The 20,065-nt window shown below is 50.6% G+C and overlaps 1 protein-coding gene and 1 long non-coding RNA gene across 2 annotated transcripts in view; one reads left to right on the forward strand and one right to left on the reverse strand.

The window, feature by feature from the left end:
• The first annotated feature begins 245 nt into the window (after positions 1-245).
• The window catches only part of LOC140915766 (uncharacterized), a 62,222-nt gene continuing 42,402 nt past the window's right edge, over positions 246-20,065 (forward strand). Inside the window, exon 1 of the long non-coding RNA XR_012160277.1 lies at positions 246-578. This is a non-coding gene — a long non-coding RNA (uncharacterized LOC140915766). The remainder of the gene's footprint in view (positions 579-20,065) is intronic.
• On the reverse strand, positions 4,599-16,852 carry MZB1 (marginal zone B and B1 cell specific protein). Its single transcript, XM_073356023.2, has 4 exons — positions 16,607-16,852; positions 10,388-10,509; positions 8,274-8,378; positions 4,599-7,374 (listed from the first exon to the last, which is right to left on the reverse strand). Exons 1-4 carry the CDS (start codon positions 16,826-16,828, stop codon positions 7,188-7,190), a joined length of 636 nt encoding a protein of 211 aa, XP_073212124.1. The 5' UTR covers positions 16,829-16,852; the 3' UTR covers positions 4,599-7,187.

Consider the following 20,065-nt stretch of genomic DNA (forward strand, 5'->3'; position numbering starts at 1 on the left):
CTGATTGTGAAAGAAATGAGAGCTGTGTTTTTAAAGATAATATATTAACTACATTAATTAGGCTTGGCATCACAGGGGAATGATCCGCCTCTCCTAAATGTATCGGTTTTTCACAGCTCTTTTGTGAAAACCTTAGAGAGCTGAGTTACAGTGTAACTGACTAGTTCATAAATGGACAGAATTACAGATTGCACTAATCAGCTCATCAAGTCTGACAGGAAGCACCATCCTGCTGGGCCAATGTATCTGTGCCCACTCTTGTACTCTCTGATGTGTCAGCCCACTGGAGCGTCCCCAGTCAGAGGCTCTTAGATCTGCGTGCGGTGTACATTCATTGGGCAGGTGGTTCTGGTTTGGAAGCAGATCCCCCCAGATGCGACGTTCCACAATGCAGTGGGTGTTTGGATCTGGGGTTTTGGTTCGGGCCCAGCAGACTTTTCCAAATCCAGTCAGAACACCCCTAAACCTCAGACACGTGCTGAACTCTGGACTGGCCATCTCTGGATCAGAGATTGTTCCATGGCACTTCCTGTTACAGAGGATGGAACCTGGACAGGCAGAAAGAGAAATAACAAAAGGTACCTGGATATTTTAGAGCCTGGAAAATGACTGTGTGCAAGTCTGGATCTTGGTGCCCACAAAACCTTGATGCCTTTAGAGCCAGTGATTGGAGGTGGGGGGATGTCTTTAAAGTAGGCAGGCAAAGCTGATGGGCATTGCTGCTTCTCAGAGCCAAGCAACAGCAGCGGGCAAAGAGCCGCTGCTCCAGGGTGTCTGTGTGGGAGAGGAGAGTGCAGCGATATGTCAGTGTCATGCCATGAGAACAAAGAAGGCACAAATGACCTTAGACAGACCTGTTCTTAGGCTACTGCTCCAGCTGCCTTTCACCTTGAGCCAGTGGGGACTGGTGGAGGTTATTACAGACACTGATTACTTTCCTCTACCCCAGCTGCTAACTTGGCAGGAGGTCCATGCTGATGAGATCAGAGCTGTGTTATTGCTCCAAATGTTTAGAGGCTCGTGTTCTATATTCTGGACAGCGGGATCTTTGTGGGATGGCAGATGTGGGACCAGCAGGCTGCAGGCTGCAGTCCTCCTTACTAAGTATGGGAGGCATTTACTGCTCCTTAAATAACAGCACTTTGTGCTTCCCTCCCAGGGTCCTCAGCATGCTAAAGACATCAATGAACTGAGCCTCTTACACCCTCCTTTTATAGACAGGGAAACTGAGGCACGGCAAATAGGGCTTAGCCTTTCACTCCTTTTTCATGAAGGAAGGATTGCGTGGCAGGCCCTTTGCTTACTTGTCCAAGGTGATGCAGAGCTGGGAACACAACCCAGTGATCCCAAGTCCCAGATCACCCGACAACAAGAGGTGGAGTGTTTCCCCATAGGTCTCATAGATCTCAGACACCCTCCCCAACTCAAGAGGCAGCTACACAGAGTTGGCTTCCCCAGGGGGACCCCCAAGGAGCAAACAGAGCAGTGCATTGCACAGGCAAAGCTACAGCCTTGAGTAGTTCCAACGCACACTCCATTTGGGGTCATGCTTGCCTCAGGGCTAGACATTATACTGACAAGCCCAACATGGGCATTTCAGGTCTGCAAACACCACAGCTGTTTTACAAACAGATTCACCATCGGTCAGAGGACAGCCCCAAACTTTGGGGCAAGTCAGCTCTGGACCTGGGTTTTTATCCCAATGTCTTGGCTTGGACCATGCAGAAATGTGGTAAAAATCAGGCCCCGCCCACAACATCATTGCCTTGGCAAATATTTCTAGTGTAGACCTGGCCTGTATCTCACAACACCACAGCTTCCTCCTTCCCATAAAAGCATTTCTCTCTTGAAAAAGCGTTCCCGACAAAACTTGTGGATGGGTGGGAATCGTTAGCAGAGATTCACCCCAGTTTATGTTCAGCACCAGGCCCTCAGCTTACATGCCTCGACCCACAGAAAAGGGGCACAGCCCATTTCTCAGGGAGCTACTTCTCCCAGAGTTGACACACCCTTAAAGGCATGGCCTGATAATGCTGGTTCTAATCTGTTCCTGGACCTCAGCAGCTGAAAGTCAGCACCGTCATCCTGCTGTTTGGTGGTGCTGATCCAGTTCCCAGTGGCTAACCACTACAGTAGATAGGCCAAGGACTGAATGGGCCATGCAGACCAAACTCTCCTTTCACACTGGTGTCTCCAGGCCAGGGGTGAGTCACAATGGCTGGGAATATGGAAGATGCTTGTGCTGCCACTGTCTATGCTGTGAAGACCCAGAGTAATTGGTCACCAGAGCTGTCCATCCCGGGTCTTTCACCATCTAAAGCTCAAGGGTGGCAGGAGGCTGGTGGGAAGGTGTCCGCAGCCCCAGGCTTGTGCTGCTGTTGGCATAAAGTCTCTGTACCCGTGTCTATCCATGATTCACACCGATTCTCTCTAGTAGCCTATTAGTTACAAAGGTTGCTATGAAATTAAGCATTAACTGCAACATTAGATGTTAAAGAATGTTTGCTGATGGATGGGGGAGCTAATGTTTTCCAAGTCCCAGCTGATGACGGGGCTAGGACTATGGGAGAGGGCAAGGTGTCACAGGGTCCACTCACTACTAGGGCACCTCCTCCTGGCTTCTCTGGGGACCAGCTCCTTCTGGGTCCAACACCCACTGCTGCCGCTCATTCACACACCTTGCCACCTCCCTCCCTCTCTCTGTGTGACTCAGGAGGCTCTCTCTTCATGGCTTGGCCCTCAGGCCAGGTCATTATAGTTCTCCCATTCTGCGGTTGCAAAGTCCTATTGTACAACAGTCCCAGGCAGTCTTCTGCTCCACTGTCCAGTCTGCACCACTTCTAACCCGGCCCACCCTCTACTCCAGGATCCAGTCCAGGGACCCTATGTCTAGCAATTATGGTCTGCTTTCTCCCAGACCCTGCTGCTATTGCCCTGGACTCCTTCCTACGTCTTCTGACTCCTCTGGGTTTACCAGCCCAAACTCCCTTCTCCCAGGGGGTGATTGCAGACTACTTCTCCTGAAGCCTCTTTCTGCTGTGAACTTCCTGGCTTTATACCAGCCCTACCTGTTCCTTCTCCGCTGGGCTCCATCATCAATCAACCTTTCAATCCTGTGCTCTCCCCAAGGTGCAGCCTGCTCTGCCTTGTGTGGTGTGGACACCCCATCACACACAGAGTGGAATTAGTCATGTTAACTGCCATCACAAAGAGGAAACCTAGCTCTTGATGCATCCAGAAGGATGGCAAATGTGGGATCTGGGACAAAGATGGGATGGGCTGCTCATCTGGGAATCCCATCTGGAATGAGAGAAACCCCATGGGAAGCACTGCAAGGCCCAGTGCTTGAATGGTGGGGAACTGGCCTGAGCAACACACTTGAGAATGACCCTATAAGGGCTGGTCTACACCAGATTTTGTACTGCTTTAACTATAAGCAGCAGTATAACTGCATCCACACTAGAGGCTTGGAGTTATAGTGATACAAACACCATGTATAGATAAGCACCAAAGTACAATCCTATGCTGGCAGGGATTGACTTGATGACCAAAGATGTCTTCTTCATCTCTAATTTTTGGTGGCCACATTAAAAGCCAAGCTAGGGGGCAGAAAACTACCAGAGTTGCTCCAACTCATTCCCTAAGGGGCTGGGAAGAACAGGGCTCTAGCTGGGGGTTTGGCCCCCTAGTCCTGTAAATGTTGCTAAGTTCTGCACAGTTCTTTGGACACCTGCAGAGGCCAATGCCATCTGCATGGAGGCCCAGTGCTTTTGGATAGCTGCCTGCTCTGCTCCCACAGCCCTTGGCCATGCTGTCATCTGATGGCTGCTGGTCACTGCCCCTGAAGCCACCTGCAGCGGTCAAGTGACCCAATGCAAAGTGATGCTGCACAAGGCAATGCTCCCCTACTTGCCTTGCCCAGCACTGCTTGGGCTGCGTGATGGGAAGATGAGTCTGGACTATACTCTCAGAGGTATTTAGGTATCTAATTCTTTGAGCACTCAGCCCTACGGGACATGGTAACATTGTACATGAATGTAGTAGCTATTCTCATGTAGAATGAGGAGGGATGCTATAATGGCCGTGGAGCATATTAGAACTTGACTTGACTTAACTAAGGCCTTGTCTACATGGGAAAGTTGTGCCAGTTACATGGCTATAGTTATACTGCATAGCCAACCTCCTGTGTGGACACACTTATTCTGGTATGAGTGTCCATAGAGGGAGTTATGCTGGTAGAATTATAATGGTTTAAATTCACACTTTAGGCTATACTGCAAAACCTTCCCATGTAGCCAAAGCCCTAGGGCCTTATTCTTCTCTCATTAACACTGGTGTAAAACAGGAGCAACTCCATTGCAGTGTTGTTACACTAATATAAGGGGGAGCAGACTCGGGCCCTCATTTTCAGTTTGATGCCAGCGCTCATTCAGCCATAGGCTGTGGGTAAAATTTTCAAAAGTGTGTAAGTGAACTAAATCTGATTTGAAAAAGTGCCTAATGCCCTTTGACTTTTAATGAGTCCTAGACTCCGACGTGACATAGGCACTTTGGAAAACATTACACTTTTTCTTTTGGTTTTGTCAATGGCTCTTTAAAGGGACAATGTAAAAAAAGTCAGAGTATGTGATGATCCCAACAGAGGATCTACAAACGGTCTCATTTCATGAACTGGTTGAGCTATTCATTATGTACAGTATGCATCGTGACATCAGACCCTTTCTTGGTTAGAGAACAGTGTATGAATCAGTCTAGGCTTTTTTTCAGTGAATGTGTTGGAGTGAATAATTTTCAGACCGTAAGTCGATTGTGAACAGTTCACTCAGACTATTCCTTGTTTGGGGCATGTAGTCGATTACCAAAAGTCACATGACATTGTTCCATTCCCTGATTGGAAGAATGAACCATTTTAATCAGCTGCAAATGGTTGAATCATTAAAAGTTGTTACATGAAAGGCTAACGAACAACATGCTTTACAGACGAGCACGCTCTTTGCTAAGCTGGGAAAACTTTCAGCACTTGTGAACATTTCCACAAATGCCTGAACACACACAAGCAGGGACTCATCCAGCCAGGTGCTAAGTGCCTCCAACTCCTACTGACAGTAATCAGAGCTGAAGAATGCTGGCTCAGGACGTGCTCAGCACTACACAAGATCAGGCCAGATCTCCCAGAGTGCTCAGCTCCCACTGTCCTGAGCCTTTTACTAAGCCAGGCCCATGAGTAGGGCTGGTCAAAATTTTTTGATCTCAGCAGGTTTTTGACAGAAAATTGAGTTTTCAACTCAATAAATTTTTTCCCCAAAAGTGGCTGCTTTCCCTGGGATATTTTGAGTTTTCATTGAAAAACTGAAAACCAAACACTTTTTGCTTTTCAGACAAACTTTTTTGATTTTTCAATGACATGTCAACATTTTCAAGTTTTCTTTAATTTTCATTGTATTTTTCTGTGGCAAAATAAACCAGTTTTCAGGCCATCATGTTTTATAAAACAAACCATCCCCTGAAATAACAGCGCCATTCAGCCCAGACACTCGGCCAGCTAGAACTTAACAATGTAAAGCAGGAACCTAGAACAGGATCAGAACAAAGTATGAAATGCACAACCTGCTCATCAGACTGCAGGTCTGTGAGCCACAAAAGGAAGCAGCTAATAACTGGAAACATTCCAAAGGAATGACTCTCGCTGTCAGAAATATCCCACTGTGAAGGAAGAAGTGAAGGAAGTTAGGTGGAAAAGGGTTGAAACGTCCCTAAGTGCTGGGAAGATAGGGCAGCAGGGTCACCTGTTGAGCCCACAGGTGATGAGCAAAAGACAGGCAGCCTAAAATTAGATAGAAATAACAGGGGAAGAATAGCCAAGGGAAAACAATTGATCATACAGTGAGTAAAAGGCCCCCAAATGCACTTAAAACCCCTCCACCTAAACAAAGACAGAAAGTTTCCACACTGACTTAAGCCATCAATGCCCTTGTGCTCAGTTAGGGTGATGGAGGAGACACCTTAGTGCTGCCAGGCAATGGGCACTAGCCCATACGAGGGAACAGCCTAGAAAGAGATTTTTCAAACCACCTGAAACACATGTATTTGCACCATGGGCGCCATAGGGTTGACGATCATTGAAATGACCTTCTGAGAATGACTTAAAGATGCCTTGGCAGTTTCCACGATATGCATCTGAGGAAGTGAGCTGTAGCTCACGAAAGCTTATGCTCTAATAAATTGGTTAGTCTCTAAGGTGCCACAAGTCCTCCTTTTCTTTTTAAAGATGTGAGATACAGTGGGAAATGATGGGCCATTGATTTATACTCATATAGTTAGTAAAATGCATTATTTATAGAATGTACAGCTAGAAACCTGAGGAATTCAGCAGCAAACCTACATATGCCCCATGCCTCAATGCGGGAAAGGAAGTCAAAGGGACCTGTGAGGAGTCGGGGCTTCTAAAAAGCAGGCTGGATGTAACTATTTCAGTTTACTGAGCTTATATGAGATCTAAGGGGCAGAGCCTCAGCAGGTGGAAATTGTCAGAGTGCCATTGACTACAGCCCAGCTCCAACAGACTTTGCTGAAGCTATGATAATTTACACTGAGGATCTGCCACCATGTGTTTCTGGCATTGGATTGATATATGATGTGTAATTATATATGTGTGTTGGTTTATTTTAGGGTTGCCAATAAATAATTGCTGGGCTAAGAATATAATTTTATTCTTATAAAACTGCCTGACTGTATGTGTTGTTTTGTTATGATAGGGTTGCCTGGATTTACATATTGGGTTGTTATTATTTGGTTGCCTGACTGTATATTTTGGTTTGTTATTATTGGGTTGCCCGGAGGTACACGGTGGTTTGTTATTATTGGGTTGCCCGGATGTACACGGTGGTTTGTTATTATTGGGTTGCCCGGAGGTACACGGTGGTTTGTTATTACTGGGTTGCCCGGATGCACACGGTGGTTTGTTATTATTGGGTTGCCTGTCAGCCCTACGAAGCTACAGGGATTGATCTTTTTTAAGCAATAGCAACAATGTAAAAGAGCCTGGAAGCATTTCTTTTTTGGGGGAAAGCCCAGAAACATCACATTGGTCTCCTTTGATGGCCAATCTGCCTTGGCAGAAGCCAGGCTGATGGAATACACTCGTCAGCTTAGCCCTACTTGCCAATCTTCCCTGAGCGGGAGCAGAACTACAGCTCAATCTGCAGAGCCTTCGCTTTGTTTAGGCTTTTGCCCTTGGTGTTGCGAAGTCTTGTACAGGTGCTCTGCTCTTCGGCGCACAGGAACTCTGCCAAGGCAGCCGGCCTGCGTCGGTACTCCTCGTAGATCTGCTCTTCCCCAAATTCACCCAGGTAGCTGTGGCACAGCTTATATAACCTACAAAGACAAGAGAAACAGAAACAGGAATTCACGTCATTGTTATGGCAGGTGCCACCAGGTGGCGCTGTCACACACAGGACAACAGGTTGTTTATCTCAGCGTGTAAGCCATACATGGAGTTGGAAGCAATGCAGGGTTGTGATCTAGTTTCTTTGCGGGGAGCTGTTGCAAACATCTAGCAAGTTTGCTCTCTGCCTTAATCTCCTGAGCTAGAGTTGCTCACTGGGGCTGAGATTTCTGCAAGAGGGGATTGTTTGGGTGCTGTGTGAACACCGCCATTCCTGGACTGGCACAAAGAGTATCAACAAATAAGTGACACTACAAAAATATCCAGACTCAGGGCCATGGATTTCTCCGCCAACGTGCATGGCTCCGAAATCTGCTACTGCTTGGCACAAGGTTGGCAATGTTCACCGTGGAAAATGGGACTCAGGCCCGGACTCTTATAGGTATTTAGGCATCTAAATTGGGAGTTAGGCACCAAAACCCGTTTAAAATCTGGCCTTTGGGCACTTCTGCAAACATTACTCGTGTCACAGTGCCAGTCTGGGAGTCAGGTGTGGAGAGCATGCTCAGCAGCTGCCCTCTCTCCTTTGGTACTCAGCAGGAAGTGGAGGCTCAGGCTGGTCCCTGGTTGGGAGCGAGAGCCCCGGGGGACCTGTGCAAGCCCCGTTTCCATTTCTTTTGGAAGGCACCATTAATAGAGCCCAGTTTGCCACTGGCAACCCATTTAGCATCCAGAAAAACAGCCAGTTGGCTTCTAGGGGGGGTTGTTCCCCCCAAATACAGCAGGGAATTGCATTTGGTATTTCAAATTTTGCTGTGCCCCCCAAGGCTACTCCTCCATTAACACGCTCCCCAGCCCCCCACTCTTGTTTGCCTGGCTCTGGGCTTACCTTGCTGGCCATGGTCCACCCGTCATCATGACACTCATGGTCTCCTGGCTCTCCAGGCCAGGCCCTGCGAAGCGTTTCACACCCCCCACTTCTTTCACTCCATAGCTGGGGAGAGAAGAGGGAACATCACAAAGTCACAGTGATGGTGACATGAAACATGAGTCTGTGCCTTTAAGAAGCTGTGAGGAAGCAGCTGCTCCACACAAACCCCAAGTCCCCTGGGGAAGGGGAGTGTGAGGCCAAGCAGTTGGTGGTTGGGGCTAGTGAGGGGAGGGCAGCCCAGGCCTTTCCTCTGATTACATGGGGGGCCTGTAAGCAGGAATCTATTAACCCCCTTGTTTATGTTCCTGTTGTTACATGTCACTGAACCTTGGGAATTTGCCGGCAGCTAAATAAAACACCCTCCCTGAGGTTGGCTTGAATCTGAACTTTGATCAATTGCAGGGCTGGGCTGGAGCCCAAAGCTCAGAGCTGAGCCCTCGGGAGCTGTCGAGATGGGCAGCTCCAGAGCTGAGCGGCACAGCTGGCCCCTGTCTCCAGGGTGGGCCTGAATTGCAGCCCTGGATCCCAGTGCTCTGAGTGCCAGGGTAGTGCAGGGCTGAGCCTCACACAACAGGCCGCTCTCCGAGCACAGGGCTCTGTCCCCTGGCACCCTTGAGTGAGCTAAAGGGAGTGTGGAGGGGCCAGAGCGTGGCTGGAGGCCGTAGGCAGGGCTGTGGCAGTCAGCCAGGATGGGGAGCTCACACTGGAGACACACCTCTGCCAGCTCTGAGGGCGCTGCAGCATACCTCCCAGTCTACACCCAGGGCAGGGGGTGCAGCCCCCTTCCCACCGCCCACTGGAGATCTCACACCTGCAGTGGAAAGAGGGGGGAGCTGGGCCTGCCTTGCCCAGGGTGGGCAGGAAAGGGGAGCTCCTGGCACTGTCTCGTCAAATTGGGTCCTGAGCCTCTTCAAGGCTCCAGGCCCATTTCCCAGGAGCAGGGCTAGCTGTGTCATAGTGGGTCAAGTTTCAGCAGGCAGAAAAATTTCCCCACACATCTTGCAGGACCCTGTACAGTGCCTGGCTTCCTGGCAGCTCTCACATAGGGCTGGTCTACATGACAACAAAGCCCAGACTTGTCCCTGTAGAGAGGAAGGATGGGCCAGTGGTCAGGGCGCTGCCTAGGACTCAGGAAAGCCAGTGTCAGGTGCCCGGGCTGTCTCTGGGGCGGCAGAGGCCCAAAGGAGCTGGCTCACCCGGGTCTCGGAGTTTGGGAAGGGCTGGCCCAGGCACTGGTGGCCTGGCTCGTGGGCGGGACTAACACTCTGAGAAGCAGCCGCAGGTCTGCACTGTTGTTTTGGTCACTGGTCGGCTCACCAGGCTGGGGGGCCTGCAGAGCCCCTTTCCCAACCAGCTGCGATCCAGGCTGACCGAACAGCACTGACAGCCTTGCCTGCCTGGGTCAGGTGTTTGGGGCTGGGACGTCAGTCCAGCTGAGACGGCAACCACCTTTTCCAGTGAGAAAGGCCAGGGAGCTGCTGCCCTAAGTGAGGAGACCACAAGGCTGAATGATGCTGGGGAAATACAAAGGCTACCAGCCTGCTCAGGGCCCAGTGCTGCCAGGTGCTAAGCACCTCTGGGAGACAGTTCACCCAGGTTCCTGGTGTCTTCCATGGGTGCTGAGCACCTTCCAGGATCACGGTGCTGTGCCTAAGGGGCCACGGAGCATGGGGCTGTGCCTAAGGGTGGTTCCGTGCCCCCCCATCACCCTTTGCTTTGGGCTTGGAGCACGACTCCCCAGTCTGAAGAAATCCCACTAATCCAAGACCTGCCTTGATCATCTGTGCTGTCTAAATATGACCTTCCCTGAGCCATTCTAAGCTCCCCCTGGACTGCTGAGGACTGAGTTGCTGTGGGGAGCCTGGTGCCCTTCCCATTCCCATCTGACGCATCAGCAGGCATCTCCCTGGAAATGCTCACGGGCCTCTCTGAGTTTAGCTTTGCTGGGTCCCGAAGTGCAGCTCAATTCCTTTCTGGGGGCTGAGGAGGAGAGCAGGCTGGGCTACGCTGGGCAGATATACTGGCTACCACGCACATATGATGGGTTCAGATCAACGCGTGCGCTGACTCACCTTTCCCAGCTCTGCGAGCAGCTGTTCTCCAGTGTGTCCACATATTCGGACTCGCTGAGGCGAGCGGCCGGCGCTTTAGCAGATGACCGTTTGGATTCTGCTTTTGTCAGGTATTTCTGCATCTTCAATACAAGACAGAGACCGGTCAGCTGAGACTGATATAATATTAAGGAGGGAACACTGCTCCATGAAGCATGGTGGGGATGTTAGCAATGCACAGCCCTGCTCTGGTCAGGGGACGCCCAAACCCACTTGTCTGAATGTGCTTCTAGTGCCTAGATTTTCGTGGAAGGGAAACACCGAGCGGATGTGACAGTGCACACACAAACAAACCTGCGGGCTTTCATGGTGTCTAGCCAGGGTACCTCACCCATATATTTAAATTACACACACAGGGTCCAATCTTCCAAACTGATGTGGCCCCTTGAAACCATTCTGCTGGTGTAAACAGATGATAAATGACTCCCAGGGTCTCCTGGCATAAGGAGATTCCTGTGTCATGCCTCTATGTCTGCCCCTTCCAGCCCGTGGTGTAAGGGTCATTGGTAAGGCCCTGCACTCAGAAGAGCTGGGTTCAATTCTTGGCTCTTCTAGAGCAAGTCACTAACTCTTTCCAGGCCTTGACTCCTGCTCTGTGGAATCGGGCTGCCATGTGCCTGGTTTTCAACCAGAATGTCCAGCTGAAAAAGGAATTTGGCAGCGTCTGGTCAGCTGTGCTGACCAGATGCTAAAAGTCCAGTTGGCCACAGTAACTGGCCTTCGCCACTGGGGGTAGGAAGAGCAGCAGCTGCGGCTGGAGCCACTGCTCTCCGCTCACCTGGGACGCCTGACACAGCAGTGGCTGGCTTCCAGATCGGGCTCCAAGAGGTAGGTGCCGCCACCTGGTGGTGGTGGGGATCCTGTCCAACCCCCTTCTGCCCTGATTTCCCTGCCCCAGCCCTCGCAGTGCCCTGATTGGGCAAGCTCTGTGTCAGCTCCTCCCAGCCAGGTGTGTCCTGGCAGAGTGAGCGATGGAGGGAGGGGGGTGAGGAGTGAGCAGGGGCGGGGCCTCGGGGGAAGAAGTGGGGCAGGGGGCTGGGCAAGCGTATTCGGTTTTCAGCAATTAGAAAGTTGGAACCCTACTGTGGAAGGATCCATCCCTTCCCCTTGGGATGCATGGAGGAGGAACCCAGGAGGCACTCAGACCTGCACTGGTGCAGCCATGCCAGTACTGGCTAGGAAGCCCTACCAAGCCTGCCCCAGTCAATGGGGCTGCTCAGGAGCAGCTCCTAAAGCCAGCCTGGCTGTGTCTGTCATAGAGTATCAGGGTTGGAAGGGACCTCAGGAGGTCATCTCTAAATGGCCCCCTCAAGAATTGAGCTTACAACCCTGGGTTTAGCAGGCCAATGCTCCAACCACTGAGCTATCCCTCCCCCAACATATATCCCCAACTTTCGGGGGGGTGTCAATGGAGGAAACAATGTCTCTCCCCAGCTTTTGTCCAGCTCCTTCCCCCTTCCTGTGCCAGCGGCCTAACAGCTGCTGGGCTCGGCCAGCAGGTCTCATCAGTCCCCAGCTGGGCAGGCTGGAGACTGCAGCTGGGACTCCTAACTAGGCAGCTCTGACTCTACCCTGGCCTGCCTCAGCCACCCCCCACTGACTGGGGGGATTTGGGTGTGGGGAAGGCAGGGCCTGGCTGGACAGGCGGGGAGCAGAGTGCGCTGGAGGGGACTGAGCTGGTAGCAAAGCCACCAACCATCCTACAGGCCTGGCCTGCAATTGCAGCTGGTGGCCACCAGGGGTTCAGTCACAGGCAGCCAGAAGACCCCTTTCTCTCACCCTGTGCTGCACCCCCTGCTGGATTCAACCCAGGAAGCAGCCGCTGCGGGAGCAGGGACCAAAGGGGAGCAGGGAACAGCATTGACCCCTGGTTCCCCTTCTGGCACCTGCCAGCATCCACCCATATCCCTAGCCCCCTGGCGCTCTCTAGAACATAAGCCCCTAATGCCAAGGTTTGTGCAGCTCCGTGCATGGCCACTGCTGGGGCCAGGGCTTGTTGCCCACAGACTGAAGCTGAAAGTTATATGGGCAGTCTTTTCAAAATGCAAATCAGCTCGTTAAATAATCTGCTTAAAAGTGGGACACACCACGTGTCCCCTCCCTCCAAACCCCTGGGGGAAGCGGTGAGTGTGTGAGGGATGGACGGATGGATGCACAGGCCGAGGGATTGCTGTGCAGCAACGCCTCCAGTCCATTTTGCACGTGAGTGGGGGCAGGAGCCTGTCTGCAACGTGGTCCTCGAACACTTGCCCGGAGTTTCCTTTCTTTCAGGCCAGAAGCTAAAATAAGTTTACATCCTCCCCTCACATACCAGTAAGGCTCAGCTGCAGTGGGCATGCAGAGGCAGCAGCAGGCCACCTGTTAGCAAACGTTTGGAGCAAAGCCTGAGGCCAACAGAAAACCAAACAGGCATTGGCCCTGAAGGATGGCAGATGAAAGAGACTGGTGGAGGGGGGCGCGGAACGATGGAGAAGAGAGAGCTGGACAAAGAGATAGGAAGACAACAACCTGCATTGGATGGCCTAAGGCCCCTCCCTCTCTAATTCTTATGAGCCCTGTGCTACCCTGCCAAGCTGAAAGGCTAGGTATTGAAGGCTCAGCACTCACAACAGAGGTGAGGCTAGCTAGAGCTCAGCACCTAAACAAGGGACTGATTTATCAATACCCAACATGCCAAGCTGTTTGGCAAAGCCTGGCACAAGAGCCAAAAAATAGTTACTCTCAGGGGCAGCTGCAGCTCAGCTCGTCTTTATTCTGCATGGTTGGAAAGGACCTGTTTCAGTCACCACAGCACCCTGCCATAGTGTCAGGGTGTCAGTGCCCATTTGCAGCTGTTTGCTGAACATGTGTAATGAGTTTGGTGGGCCTCAGTCTTAGCTCTCAGCAACCACCCCTGTAACTCAGAGCAGCTACAGCCTTGGCTTTCTCCTTGGCTGTCTGCTCTGGGTCAAGGAGCCTGCACCCCCCACTCTCCTGTAGGAGTGGTCCCTCCGGGCCAGGTCTGACGCACATGTAGGGAAGCAGGGCATGATGGGAGGGAGCTTGCGCTGCTCTTAGCAGTGCTTTATCTAGGGGGCTGCCAGCCCAGCACAGAACACACACACTTTGAGCCAGGCATAGGCACTATGGCTGAGTTCCCATTGAAGTCAAAGGGAGTCAGGTGCCTGAAGACCTCTGAGGAGCTGAGCTAGACCACTAAAGTGTTCCCAATGCAACAGTCTCTATCAATGAGCCAAGTCCAGAGAGCTGGGGGCTCTAGTACTACGTCAGAGCGGTGAGCTGTGCAGGATGCTGGATGCAGCAAAAGAAACCCATTCATTAGCTCATGGGCAGAAAGGCATTGGGCACAGACACAGCAGCTGGTCAGTGATCAGGGCTCCTGCGGGGGATCTATGACCAGCTTTGCCACTGACTTGCTGCATGAACATGGCCAAATCACCTAACCCTCTGAGGGATGGGGCATAAATGCTTCCCTACCTCCTACAGGGGATTGCAAGGCTGAATTCCTGGGTAGGAAAGAGCTGTGAGATCTCAGCCAGAAGGGGCTGTAGTCAGACTCGCACAGGGCTGGTATGGCTTGACTGCAGCCTGAGCCCAGCGAAGGCTATTGAAAGCAGCTGTGTGGCTGTTTTCTCGGGGATTTTCTCCCGGGACGCTCTGCACCTGCAGGCTTCTGGTTGGGGTGATTTGCATAAATCCATTTTTACCCTCTAGCGGGAAAACAGAGGCTGCTTTGGGACGGCTGTGAGCCAGCTGTTAACGGCAGCATCTCTGCAAGAGGAGGTTTTCTTTTTAATACACCAGGGACATCCTCTAATGTAGATTTAACTTCTGCAACTGCCCATGTTGGACTGGCAAGCTATGAATGCCTCACCCCTGTGTCTCCCGGGGAGCTGGGCTCTCCTGCATTAGTTCCTGTGCAGCGCAGCATGGCTGTCTGAAATACAGGGACTCAAGGCCCTCAGCAGTTGCTCCTGCCTCGGAGTTCAATGCAGATATGCTGCTTTGCTAAGGAGATAAGCCGGAGGAGAGCAGGACTGCCAGGAGCCCAGGGAAGGCCCAGTACTTCGGCTCAGGACAGGTCACTGGTAGCCGTATGTCCATTCCCACCTAGCTTTTGGGGGAGGGGGGGCGAAGCTTAATTCAGTCATGCTTAGGAAGCACCTTGAGAGCTTTAGATGGAAGGTGCTGTGCCATTGTTAGGACTGAACATTTGTTTCACAATGGCGTGATCCAAAGGGCATTGAAGTTAGCGGAAAGACTCCGCACCACTTGTCTACTCTAGCCTTTCCCCCTTAACATGTCTTCACACCATTACTAACTCCAGGGCAGCTCTAGTGTAGACAAGGTGCTGGAATTTAGCTGCTGCATTGCCTAACCCTGCTCAGAGCAAGTCTAGATAAACTCAGCTCCGACACCCATGAGGAACAGATCTGCCAAGTAAGAAGCTGCACTTTTGCAGGGTTACTTTGCAGAGCAGAGCTGCACTTTAAGGAGGTGATTTGGAGTGAGTTTTTCTGAGTGTGGCACATGGCATTTGGATGGGAAAGTCCCTGAATGGGCTGAGAGGATAAGGTGTCTACAACATAAACTGTGCCTCCGAATAACAGTGGGTGCTAAATTGTGTTGGGGGCCAGGTTCTCAAAATCTGGCCTCAGAGTGCCTTGCTGAGCCAGAAGATTATTACAGCAAAGCGGTGTGGGATGCATATAACTTTGGTTTATAGCCAGGCACAGCAATTTGTACCCGGTCCACAATGTCAACCATAAAAAGTAAATAAAAGGCCATTAAATCTGGGTTACATATTACAAGTCACTTGCATCAACTGCGGAATTTATACCAGAGGAAGGGGAGAAATACCCAGGAGAGCCAGTGCTAGAGAATCCAATTGCAGGACTGAGTCCTAAATCTCTGGCCCAGGAAATGCCTGCTTCATGCCAGGGAGACTGAATGGACATTGTTCCCCTGGCTTTCCCTAGACAGTGGCCGCTGACCCATTCCTCTTCCCTCACAGTTTCTAGGAATGTGGGCAAGGGAAGCAGCTCTGGCAAAAATTCCTTTACCAAGATTTTAGAGCCGGATTCTCCTCTTAGCTCTGCCTGGCAGATCTCAGCTCTGGTATTCTGATCCCCCTTCATGCTCTGACTCTCAGTGCCTGCCCCCTCGCTCCCTGAGCAGCAGAACCTGTGTGCTTCAGTGATGGGCAGAGCCCATCCCAGCGCTGGAGGATAAGGTAGGGTTTGCCCCATAGAGATTTAGGGCTGGGTTACTCTGGTCACGGAAGGTGAGAGCCTAATCCAACCCACCCATTGAGCCTTCAGAAGTTCCTCCACAGGACAACCAAGAGGCCCATGCTCCTCTGGCTGGCAGGAGGGTGGGGGGCATATACAGCCTCTCTGTGCCAATGGACTCCTCTGTCAATCAGGTGGAAATACCAGCAGCAAAATCAGCTGAGCAGCATTGGAAATCCCTGTGTAAGGATCCTGCAAGGGGAGGGACTGTCTTCTTGTTCTCTCCTGGTCCATGACAGGGGGTTGCTATGTAATAACAGTAACAACAACAAAATAGAGACTCTAACAGGTCTTGTCCATCTCTCCTTTTGCTCATACGTTATAATACACTGACTTGTAATTACACGGCAGTTACAGCGGAATGCTAGAGGGTAACCCAGTTACTTCACTGTCTGGGTATAGGATTTCAGGCTAGGTACCTGTACCCAAAACTACCGTTTCACAGTTGTTGTAGTGTCATGTGTTAAGAGTGACCCTAAAAGGGTAACAACAAGTAATTCAGTCATGGAGTTCACTTGACTGTTAATAGTATCTCCATGTATTGGAAGCATAACCACACTATAACTATACACTAATTACTACAATGTAACTACAGTCACTGTATTATAAACTTCAGTGCATCTGATGAAGTGAGCTGTAGCTCACGAAAGCTTATGCTCTAATAAATTGGTTAGTCTCTAAGGTGCCACAAGTCCTCCTTTTCTGTTTGCGAATACAGACTAACACGGCTGTTACTCTGAAACCAGTGTAACTACAGTCACTATCATCAGGTGAACCCTCAGTTCTGTGATCCACTGATTTGCTTCAGATTTTAATGCGTTTCTGTGTGGGCCTTTGTCCCGGGCCGCTGAGGCCCAGTGGCCCTAATGCTTGCGGGGCGGGAACTCACCTGGAAGGCTATCGCTCTGCAGGCATCACATTGAAGGTGCTCAGGCATATGGGCAGAATAGGCTTCCTCAGCGTTGAAGCGGGGGGCCGTAGCAGAGAAGGCCGTCTCCGAGACTGGGCCCGAGTCCCCGAGGGGGTTGCTGCAGGGAGAATGCTTTCTGTCATCTGCTGCTCTTAGATCAAAAAAGGTCAGCACCAAGACAGCCGGCAGCAGTGACTTCATTTCCCCTGCTTAGAGAGCCCCTCTCAGGAAGCTACTGAGAAGGGAGAGAGGCTGAATGCGCTGAAAGGAAGCAGCAGGTCAGCAATAAGCAAACCCTTTGGCCAATGAGAAGTCACTGACACTTCACCAAGGCAGTGTCACCCTCTGCACAACCCGCTTTGTTGTAGTTTTTTTACCCAAATGAAAACCCCGTTGGTTAAGGCCCTGGTACAAACACCTGGGGGGCATTGGTGCTGCAGCTTTCCACTGTTTTCCCCTTCTTCAGTCTCAAGGCATTTATGGTGTTTGGGGGTCACTTGTGGCCATAGTTCTGCTAAATATAAAAAGAAAAGGAGGACTTGTGACACCTTAGAGACTAACCAATTTATTTGAGCATAAGCTTTCGTGAGCTACAGCTCACTTCATCGGATGCATGAAGTGAGCTGTAGCTCACGAAAGCTTATGCTCAAATAAATTGGTTAGTCTCTAAGGTGCCACAAGTACTCCTTTTCTTTTTGCGAATATAGACTAACACGGCTGTTACTCTGAAAGCTAAATATAAAGACACAGAAGCATGAAGGTGTTACAGCTGGAAGTCCTACGAGACCAACCAGACTGCTTCCCTCTTGGGCTGATGCAGGGTTGAGCTTATTAGCTAGCCTCCTGGCCAGTCTAGGGTTAAATTTCCCCAGGCCTCAGGTTTCCACCCCTTTCCTGGGAGAGTTTATTCCTCTGCCTCATTCACTAACCCCTAGGAGTGTTTTCAGCTTAATTCCACCCCCTGATCCCTAGTTCTGTCCTCCTGATAAATAATGCCACCCTAAATAATTCCACACCCCAGCTGAGATGTTGCACACTTCCAGGGTTTGCAAAGAGTTCTCAAGTTCCCACTTACAAGCTGGTCACTCTGAAATCCTTTATTCTCTCTTTTTCAATCAGCCCCCCCAACAATCCCCTGATTACTTGATTGTTCTTCCCTGCTGCATTCCCTCCACTTTCTCACCCTACGTCTCCCCAGTGCCATAGAGGAAGTGACAGCTTGTGTTGCTTTTCTAGCAGTGGTAACGAGTGGCTCACTTTCTCTTTGGCGCCAAACTTTGCCTGAGCCCAGCCCTGCGGCTCTGAATCAGTGGGAGCAGTACCTGATTAAGGCCTGCAGGGTCAGACCCCAAACGTTGCTCAGACAGTCTATGACTCCAACAGGTGAGAGATGGTTTCATTGGGGCACCTAACTACACTAGGCTCTGTGGACAGTCACAGCCTCTCCTAACAAATACTGTTCCATGACACAATGGCCTCAGCTGGGGTAGTCCATAGACTTCGCTGGAGCTGCCTGATTTACACTAGCTGGTGATTTGGCCCCTTGTGTTTTGACTGAAGCAATCAGGCAGCTGGTCGGTGTATCCTGGATTCTGTAACTATCTTCAGGGAATCCAGGCTTTATTAATTCACTGGGGGGTGGAGCTGGGCACTAAGCACAAATCCATCATAGCCCCCCACCCCCAGCTCTTCTGTCCAAACTCCCACCAGGTTCTCACATTTGTATGGCAGTTTGCTCTGCCCCCTTTGCTTTAGCTACAAGAAGCTCCCCCCACCCCACCCCCTGGACTCACTGATGTGCTCTAAAACACGGCAGGTCCCTTGCTCAGAGCTAAAAGTGCAAGGAAGGGTTAGCCCGGTGGCTGCAGGCCAGGCGCGATCAGCTGACTGGCACAATTCCTAGCTACACTAAGGAAGTTCAGACCCATCTTTGTGAAATTTCAGTCGCCTCCAGGTAAATCAGCAGATCGGAAGAGCAGACTTGCAGTTATATTGCCCTCGGGGAGAAAACCACTTAGAATCTTAAGGCTTGAAAATGTAGGGCCTGGTCCAAGCAAACATACCCCTTTCCTTCCACGCAGCACACACTGAGGGCTTGGCTCTACAGCTGGCTCAGATATACAGCGGAAAGGTCAGCCTGGCTCAGATGGGCACAAATGGAGCAGGCTGCTGGTGAATGGAAGACGGCAGGTCAGTGGCATCTGTGAAATGAGTTGGCAGGTCTCAGTACATAGATCTGCTGAGCATGGTATAACAACCCATATAGAATAGAATACAGTAGCCAAGTAAAGCACCAGGTGGCACCATTCCTGGCAGTTTCTGCTCTTTCCAGGTGGATAGATTTTATTTTTGCTTAAACCTGGGTTCCCCCCCCACCCCACCGAACCTCCCACCTGCACAGCTTTCAGTGCAGAATCAGAGCTTGCATAGCTCTGTGCCTCAGTTTTCCCATCTGCAAAATAAAAATAATATGCCACTTAATTACCTCCCGGGGCATTGTGGGGCTTAAATCATTTCTGTTTGTGCAGCCCAACAGAAAGGCAAAGAAATAATAAAAGAAGAAGGAGCGAAGCTCTCATCACGAGGAAGAGCCTGATCCTGCATATTTTGCCTACCCAAAACACCCTGTGGAGTGCAGCAATACAGAAATGCAACAAGTATCGGTTTAGCCTGGGGCTGTTGTTCCATGCAGCATTGTATTCGATTTCAAGTTTTTTTGGATTGTCTCTTAATGATGTTTTCTGTCATGGTCCAGTCCTGCAAACGGAGGTGACTTATCTTCAACTGGGGCTCCTCAAATAGACAGCTTCCAGGACCAGCCCCTTAATGGGGTCAGAGGCTGAACTGGCATAGCAGGTTGACTACCAAAGTGCCCATGGCCCATTGAAATCCACAGGAAGCTTTTCATTGGCTTCTCTGTGCTTTGGATCGGCACCTCAGTGAATCAGCCTGTACTGTACAGAAGAATTGCATTCAAGTCGAACATATCAGGAATCTGCATCAACATACTGCGCCCCCCCGTAAGGTGGGTTCCGATACAATTTCACACACATGATTAATATAATGGTTTCAAATCTCACCACTTTTATTGCCCTTTAAAAATGTATTTGTTTTATGCATGTTAGAGAAAGGTTCCTTTAGCCCCACGAGCAGGACAGGGTCCAGTATGACAGTCCCGTCCAGTCCTATCTCATTGCAGGTATAACCTCTGCATTACAAAGCAAAACAAAGTATTCAACACCAGCTATTTTGTTCAGTGTCTTCATCTTCTCAAGTGTATACAAAATTTTCCTGGAACAGGGGAAAGACACAAATACATCAAAGGGAGACAACAAGGCACTTTTAGCAGGTCCATCTGAACCTATCTTTCCAGCTTGCTGGGCAAAGCATATTCTCCGGAGCGAAGAGGGCCTGGCAGTTCAGAGCGTCAAGTGTCAC

This window comes from Lepidochelys kempii, chromosome 8 (genome assembly GCF_965140285.1).
Source record: "Lepidochelys kempii isolate rLepKem1 chromosome 8, rLepKem1.hap1, whole genome shotgun sequence".
NCBI lineage: Eukaryota > Metazoa > Chordata > Testudines > Cheloniidae > Lepidochelys > Lepidochelys kempii.